At 38.7% G+C, this 8,985-nt stretch overlaps 1 protein-coding gene across 1 annotated transcript in view; it reads right to left on the bottom strand.

Annotated features, from left to right (window-relative positions):
• Positions 1-3,608: 3,608 nt before the first annotated feature.
• The window catches only part of LOC105503312 (parathyroid hormone 2 receptor-like), a 13,058-nt gene continuing 7,681 nt past the window's right edge, over positions 3,609-8,985 (bottom strand). Inside the window, exons 3-4 of the mRNA XM_011930169.1 lie at positions 7,444-7,485; positions 3,609-4,854 (exon numbers count right to left, since the gene is read on the bottom strand). Coding sequence (XP_011785559.1) covers positions 4,459-4,854; positions 7,444-7,485 — 438 coding nt within the window. The 3' untranslated portion in view covers positions 3,609-4,458. The remainder of the gene's footprint in view (positions 4,855-7,443; positions 7,486-8,985) is intronic.

Genomic DNA, 8,985 nt, shown 5'->3' with positions numbered 1-8,985 from the left:
TCAAATAAACCATATACGCTCCTAAAATAAAAGTAGTTTTAATAGAGATTAGGTGTCTAAACAGGAATGGAATTTAAATGCTAATAGTATTAAAGTAAGAGTCAGTAAGGGATAAGAATGTTAGCCATTTTCCCCAGCTTCTGCACCATTTATAGATATTCCATTGCCCTGGGTAGTTATTATAATAGTGAATAAATGGAAACCTACATAAAATCTGTCTTTAAATGTGATACAGATGAGTAATTTAAAGATAAAGTTGTTCAAAGTTATTTTTACAACAATACGTGGGCAAATTTCCATGGTCTTATGACGCAGTTTAAGAACAGAATTCAGATTTTTATATCTAGTCATACATTTTGGATGGGGTTGAAAGGAGAATTTAGATTTAATGGTTACTTTTTATTCTTATAGTCACAAAATACTGGGAGATAAGAATGTTTATATCTAAAACTATAATTATGTAATTATTGATTTTCACATTCCCACAATTATAACAGCAAAATAGTTTAAATGCATTCTTACTATTTTCTTAATGATTTGGTTTATTATTGCACTTTTCATAAAGAAAGTAAAGATCACATAGGTGGGAGAATGCTCAGGGGCCTTGGAGTCAAACAGAACTGGGTTCAAATCCCAACTCAGACATTTTAATCTGCAGTAAGTCATCTAGCCTCTCTAATTGTTTCTACATTTTTGAAATGGGGATAATTGTATGTTACAATCATTATATGATAAAATATACCCAAAACATTATGCTCTAAAATAAAGCAGGTTACATTAATTGTTTTTCTATTTTATTCCTAAACAACCATAGGGAAGCCAATTTTTTTAGCCTAGCACTTCTCTGGATGCACAGGTAAGAGATTTACTGAACAATTGATTTCCTGTGTGTCTTAGGGAGAGGACCTGAGACTTGAATAGTCAGAGCAAGTCTAAAGAGAGAAGAAAACTGATATCCAACCTATAAAATAAGATGCTTTAAACTCTTCAGAAAAGATGACAATGTCTTCCACAGATAAGTACTTCAGAGTGATGATTTAGAAAGTGAATCTTTGAATAGTGTGGTTGGTATGTACAGTATGAATACAGAAATTGTGATGGGTTTCCCTCTTAATAGTTTCATTTAAACAGAGTAACTGTTGATATGTCAAGCTACAATTAAATTCCAGTATACCTAAGGATATTTGGTTGCTTGATTTCATTAGTAAAAATATATAGATACCATTCCTCAACAATATTTTAAAAACGATTGCTTAGTTGTATATAAGTGCATCATCTAGATCAGAGGACACAGAACAAATGTGTCCAGAGCCCAGGCAGCTAGAGTTACATTTTATTCTGACAGTCACAAAATACTGCCCAGTGCCCACCTGGCCATAGTGGAGCTCTTGACCTGTCTGAATAGCTAGCCATCAGTCAACACCAGCTCATGGTTGTCTCATTAAATCCTCGAGTATTTTTATAAGTCAGGAAGTGTAATTTATGAGAAATAGCTCAAATTTTAAATGCTGGCAAGTAAATAATATATTTTCAAACCTCTTGGCAGAGCAAATAAAATATAAGTATGAACTAAATTTAGCTCATGAGCCAGTAGTTTGCACCTTTGGATCTAGATTAGCCAATCCTCAATAACTGTCCAATATTTTATAAGAAAAATCAACAGACTGGCACAACTCATGGTCTGTGTGGTCTAATTGGATGCAGACATTATTAAAACCTAGAAGGAAAAAAACCTGTGCACAAAATAAGATTAAGCCAGGCACAGCGTAGTGCGCCTGTAGTCCCAGCTACATAGGAGGCTGAGGTGGAGCATCCCTTGAGCTCAGGAGTTTGAAACCAGCCTGGGCAGCATAGCAAAACCTCATCTTTGAGGGAGAGATTAAGAGCCCTAGCAACTAAGTTATTTGTTCCTTGAGAAAATAGATTATGCCTTGTTCTTTTTTGTGGGTCACATTTAACATAGTATCTGTCCCATAATAAGCTCTAAGTAAACGTTTGTTGACTTAACAAGTAAATAAGCTTTAAGAAAAATCTTGGTAACTCTGAGGGCTTTATTATACTTGTTCATGTAAAGAAATATTCTGTCTTCAAAGGCAGCAAGAAAACAGAAGAAAAGGAATAGTGATGTAGCCTTAGAATTTGGAGTTGGCTTGAAAAGCAAGAACTCTGTATTTTCTATATTATCAAAATACATCTATTCTAGTAATTTCTATAACACTGCAGTGACTAATGAGAGCTTTTATAATATAAAGGGGTAAAATGAGATTTAACTTAAAACAAGAACCTAAACCAAGTATTTGTATGGAATTTTTATATTATAAAGTGCTTTCAACATGTGATTTCCCTTAACACAGAACATCGCTCTGAGCTAGACAGATATTGTCTTCATTTTAAAGATGGAAAAATTGAACTATACAGGAAGGTAAGTGATTTTATAAAGCCTTGCATAAAATTAGCAATATAACTTAATATCTGACTCAGCTCATGATAGTTCTCTCCTAACAGGGAGGTACCCTGGGGAACTAACAATGTAGAATTGAATCAGGTGAATTACATATGCACAATGGTACCTTCCTAAACAGGAAGTGTGGAAATGGCCTCTGCTATGGCACAGAAGAGGAAGGAAAGGAAAAGCATGGAAGGGAGGTGTAATATTTTTCAAGAAGGTTTGTTGATATTGGAGAACTTTATTCATCATGACACTACTTGCCTATTGGTTAAGTCATTCAGCAAAATGACATAGATCAGCTGGATCCATGTCATCTTATCTGGAAACATATTGTTCTGTGATTTTTTTTTTTAATTTCCTAGGTGTATGTCTTCTCCACTAGAGTGGAAATTTTATGAGGATCAGAGGCTAAAACATACTACAGTGCAAGACTCCCAAGTACTCTCTATTCAGAATTCATTGAATTTTTTTTTTTTTTTGAAACAGAGTCTTGCTCTGTTGCCCAGGCTGGAGTGCAGTGGCACAATCTCAGCTTACTGCAACCTCCACCTCCTGGGTTCAAGTGATTCTCCTGCCTCAGTCTCCCAAGTAGCTGCGACTACAGGCATGTGCCACCACACTCGGCTAATTTTTTGTATTTTTAGTAGAGATGGGGTTTCACTGTGTTGGCCAGGATGGTCTTGATCGCCTGACCTCATGATACGTCCACCTCAGCTTCCCAAAGTGCTGGGATTACAGGCGTGAGCCATCGCGCCCGGCCTTATTGAATTTTTGATGGGTTAATAGGCTACATATATACTAGTGACAATACAACATAATGATTAAGAACATGGGACTTAAAGTCAATAGACTTTGGGCAAGTTAACTCCACCCCTACAAGTCACACTGTCATCTGTAAAAGAGGTGACAGTAATAAGACTTACTGCATAAATTATAGTGAGGATTAAATAAATGCTTGTAAGAACCTAGCAGCATGCCTGCTAATACATAACATGCCCTCAATAAAAGTTTTCAAAACTGCAACATACTGAAATTTCAAGTTGAATAAAGTACAAAAGCTAAATGTTGATATGTGTACATTTACAGAAGGGAAGTTTGGTTGTTTCTCAAAAATAAAGTGAGATATTGAAAGAAAAATTTTAAAAAGTGATCCAAAATGTATTTTTAAAACAATTTTTTAATTGATCCCACATGCCATGTACAATGTAGTAATAGCTCAGACAAGAAAAATATATAGATGCCGTGTGATTTGCTATCAAAATAAATTACAAACAAAATCAATGTGCAGACAGAAGCTCAATAACTGAGGAAACGTTTCTACACGACATGGTTTACAAAGAAGAAAGAGTGAAGACCTGAGGTCTGGCTGGTCACAAAGAGGACATTCAAAAGAAAGGATGTGTGAAATATTCTTTTTTGAGAAATTTTCCTTGTTCCTAGAAACATGTGTAATTGTTACAAATGCGTTATTTTATCCATGTCCAGCCAACTAATTTTCCAGCAAGTACTTGTTCTTAGAACTTTTATCTTCCCACATATATTTTTAGATCCTAATTGCCCCTATGCACAGGCAAAATAAATGCAATGATAGAAGTACATTAAAGTAAGAAATAAGAGAATACTAGTTTCTAAAAGGAAACTGATACACACTAAATGATCTTCATTATATTTAGGGTGATATATACGAGAGAAAGCTACCACCAAGCAATTGAAACTTTTTTCTACCCAAAAGTAGCAGAAAAAAAATGAACAATTACAGAGAAAATACTGTGCATTAATTTAGTGGAAAACTTGATGCCAAGAGAAAGTAATAAACTACTCCACTGACACTTGCCTTTTCACGTCTTTAGTATTTACAGGAGCTGACTCATGGAGCCTAAAAACTTTCATTGAGTAACACCTTAACTCTGAATTTTCAGCCTTTGAATTCAGGCATAGGAATATCAGCCAAACCCTCTCACACAACCAGCCATTGGACCAGCCCATGAAAGTCAGCCACGAATGTCCATTCAGAGAACATCTTCAATTTCTCCTTGGCATCCTTTAGTGTCTGGGTTAAATTCCATAGGCCTGGAAGACTTCTCCATTAGAATATCATCTCCCTGCCTCCCACTACCTTCCCTGGTCTCTTCATGGAAAGAGTGTGGCAGGCAGTCCAGCTCTGAGTTACTCCAGACGTAGCCGGGTAAAGTGATGTGGCTGTCAGGCTGTCTGCTGGCAATCTTGGCAGCTTTGTCGGAGATATGCACCATGCGTGTGCTGGCCGCCACCTGTGACTGGCTGCTGGTGCTGTGCGTCACAGTGGTGAGCATTGAGCCGCATCTGCGGCTGCCACATGGTGGTGTCCTTTTCCAGTCCACGGAGAGACTCCACCGACTCCACATCTTCTTCACCTCTGCCTGAACCTGAGCCACAAGAAACAGGTTGTGCATGAGAAATCCTAAAGGAGACCCTGCAGCCTTGATACAAGGAGGTTTGCCTTGATTTCAAAGACAGCAACAATCATTGACTGAGGTTCCTCTACATGCCAGGGACTTCATCTATGTATTTTCTCTCAACCGCAAAAAAGACCTTCGAGATAGGTGTTAGTTTTGGAGGTGAGCAAATTGAAGCTTAGAGAGAGGTAAAGAGACTTGTCCAAGATCAGAATTTAAATAGAAGTTTAAATGCAGCCAATAGAAATATCTGACATACGGGAGAGAAAAAGAAAAAAAGATTCTGGGTTGGAAGAGAAACTCAAGATAAACAGTGCCAGTGAGAACTTCAGAACTCCTGCTTGGCACATGACAAGCCCATTGGAACCCCTGCACTGAGACCCGCCCAAATTCAAGCATGGCTTCTAGCAGCACAACGTGGCTTCCCTAGGATGATCTCAGCCATTGATAGTCTTGCCTGAGAAAGCTCAGTGCTGCCAGGAGAATTTACTATTTGCTGTAGCTAGCACACACCTGATGATAGGCCCATGACTCCCCTTTCTTAGGGCATTTACTAAAAAGGGCTCACAATTGTAAGTATGCAGCTCTTGTAATTCAGAAGCATCTCTCTCAAAGACCTGAGAGCCATCCCTTCAAAATATAATCATCAAGAGGGATAAGGCCTCTTGTCTCCCAGCCTCTGTGGGAAGATAGAATTCTAACTTAACTGCCTGCTTGGTAGCACAGCTGGCCTAAACATGTTGATACTGACCAAACATTTTTTCACTTCTCTGACTCTACTGAGCCCTTACACTCCACCTCCCTCATTCGCCCTTTAAAATGCCCAAATCACCTCTGTGTGAATTGGAATTGGGCTCAGCTCTTTCCCCTACTGTCAGCAGTTACTGAATAAAATCTGTTTTTACCACTTAAATTGCTGATGTCTTTGGCACCAGCTGAGGCTGAGCAATGGCATAGAAGGTACTCAATTTGAGATGTAACTGTCATGCTATCAATCTGCATCGGCAGCCTGAAGGAGTCAGAGTGAGAAAAGAAGGTTCGTGGATAGAAAAGCAGGCACGGCAAATGCGTTCTTAATAGGGTGGGGCTCTTATTTCCATTCCTACTACTGCAGATTCATTTCTACTTCAATTGCCATTTTTCAGAAAGGAGCTTATTTGGAATTTCCATGGGAAGCAGTGGAAACCTGGTATGCTGATGTCACCTGAAACAACAAACTTCTATCTGTTCATCTTGGCAAAGAAAATCAACACCTGACTGACAGAGCAGAAGCACCGTCATCTTGGACAAATGCCACCACTTTAAGTTCCAGCTCCCTTTCTAACCTCATGCATTTTGAGGAAATTCCTTCCCTTCTAACAACAAGCAGCCAGAAAGAGCAGACAGTAAAACGCTGGTAAGAAAGCTCAGGCACAGAGGAAGCAGGGAAAGTCTCTTGGGTAACCACCAAACTTCACAGTCTACAATGGACCCCAGTAAAACAGTGGGTTTTAATAAGCCCATTCCTTTCCCTTTAGGTGCACTAAGATAGGGAAGCTAAAAGCAGACTCGGGGGGTGGGGGTAGGAGGGGGTGTGCAGGCAGCTGCAGGAAGATGTATGGGAAAAGACACAAAAATTCACCCTCCCAGATAAGCAAGACAAAAAGACACAGAAGCACTCCAAGCCTGTTATAAGCTCTCCTGCCCTGAACCCTTAAAAACTCTTAGTCTGTAAGAGAGAAGGCTTTCTGACCTAACTTGGCCAGAAGCCCCTCCCAGGGTTATTCTCCAAAATAAATCCATCTTTGACTGTTGAGTGCTTTTTGTGTTTCTCTCCTCTTTCTTTAACTCTTACACTGAACTACTTACCCCTCCTGCAAAATAAGGTAAGAACAATACAGAAGTAAGTCAGGAAACTAATTTAAGCTCTTTCTGCAAGTACTGGACTAGCATGCCACAATGTCCAAACCCTAAACATGGTCAGAAGCATCATCGCGTCTACCGCAATAAAAGTATCCAAGCACTTCTGGGGCCTGCAGCAAGCTTAAAATTTGAGAGAAGAAACATGGCAGCTCATCCAACAGCAGGGCATATTAAAAGTTACAAGGTAAAATGTATTATTATCTAGTGTAGTTACTTCTTTCCAGCCAACTCCTAAATGAACTGAAATTGTCCCACTATCATCTTATAGTTCAAAAAACATCAAAATTGTTGAAAGACTTTGTCCCAGGGAAACTTTTATTTGAGTTTTGTACAGAACTTGAAATGGAATAGAAGTATTAACTGGAATACAATGTTCACTGTCCATCCAAGTGTCTGTTTGTATTCCAACAAGGTTGCTTTTTAGTATCAGAGTCTACAGATGAGTTCACATTTAAAAGTGCTAGAAGAGGAAGACTTTAGGTTATTTACACTAATTTTTTCTTTTCCAGAATAATTTATGATTAAAATAGCTTCCTTCTCCTCACCCATTCCATCCTGTAAATCCTGGAAATTCTAAAGAGATTCAGGATACATTGTGATGGCCATTTACAAGCTGAAGTGAGACCTGTGGGATGTCCAAGGTTCCTACAAACCTACCTCTCCATTGCAGTAGCAGTAGATGATAGACACAAAGAAACCCTGCAGACAAAAGAGAATGTTAGCCCACTGCCAACTCACAAAACTCACAGCACTAAAGCATCTTGTGTCAAAATGTGTACGTCCAAAAATTGTTTTTTATGATTCCTTCAGAGAATTATATACAAATTATTCTCTCCTAGTGTTTCCAAATCCTTACGTTTACATTAAATTTGTTTGACGTCTTTCCTTGGTGTCAGCTGAACCAAGTAAGTTGTTAAACATAAAACACTCCAAGACACACAAGGAATAGGTTTCTATCCTATTAGTTTCATTTATGTTGTGACCCATGGATCACATAATACCTGTCCTCTGCTTGATAAAAGGAAGTTATAAGCTGTAAATGCTGAAAACTACAAACATAAAATACATGGTAAGAATACAAAGAAACCTTTTATTTCATTCATTCAAAAATATGTATTGAGCTTATGCAGTGTGGTAGATGTTCAGCATGACTGGGACAGGGATAAACAATGTAAACAAGACAGACAAGTTCCCTGTTCTAGAAAGGAAGAGACATGGATAAAATATAAACAAATAGCACATGAGAAAAATGCAAAATGATAAGGTTATGCAAGAAAAAAATGAGTGATTTTCAAAAGAGTAACGTAGTAGATATATTAGATGAACTCAAAAAAAGCATCTATGAGAGTGATATTCAAGTGGGTTTAAGTGACAAGAACAAGTAGCCAGCTGTGTAAATATTTGGGGAAAAAGCAGTTTAGGCAAAGGGAATACAAGTGTGAGTCCTTGAGCCAGAGGTGAACTTAAGCAACAGAACATATGGAAGCAATACTGTGCCCTAACTTAATGAGCTACATGGAGGCTGGTGTGATACAGGGTGAGAGGCAGACAGGTTCCACAACATGCAGGGCTGTGTATGCCAAACAGTGGTATGTGAGTTTTAGTCTGACTGCAACTGGAAAACTTCGGGTATTTCTGGCAAGTATATGACATGATCAAATTTATATTCTTAAGATTCTCCAGACTATCATATGTGGACTAGCAAATGAGTAAGCAGGACAAAGAGTAATCCATGTGAGAGATGATGGTAATTATAGCTTCAAATGAGATAAAATGTGTGCCAGCAACCTCTTCCTCAGTTTTGTCTCCCCGCCCCACTCCTTTTTTCTCTTTCCTGCCTTCACCTTCTTTTATTTTTATTTATCTTCCATACACACAAGCAGAGTTCCTCATTCTTGTAGGTGTTATATATTTTACAGCAAGACATTTCCTTATCTCTCTGTCCAGGCTTTTTTGTGTGAGGAACAGCTCCAGACTGCTCCTGCTGTGGGCAGAGGATTAACCTGACCTCTACAGGACAGAAAAGCACAGGCACTAATAGAATATCGACCTTTCTGCCACCCCCGACTCCCCAGACAGGTGCACCAAAGCCAGAGAGAGGGCAGAGCAAAAGGTTGCAAGGGAAGAGAGAGAGAGAGAGAGAGAAAGAGAGAGAGAAAGAGAAAGAGAAAGAAAGAGGAAGGGAGGAAGGGAGGAAGG

The sequence above is a fragment of the Colobus angolensis genome, unplaced genomic scaffold (assembly GCF_000951035.1).
Source record: "Colobus angolensis palliatus isolate OR3802 unplaced genomic scaffold, Cang.pa_1.0 Scaffold847, whole genome shotgun sequence".
NCBI lineage: Eukaryota > Metazoa > Chordata > Mammalia > Primates > Cercopithecidae > Colobus > Colobus angolensis.
The sequence above is the reverse complement of the archived record's forward strand: the minus strand, read 5'-3'. Positions and strand labels throughout refer to the sequence as shown.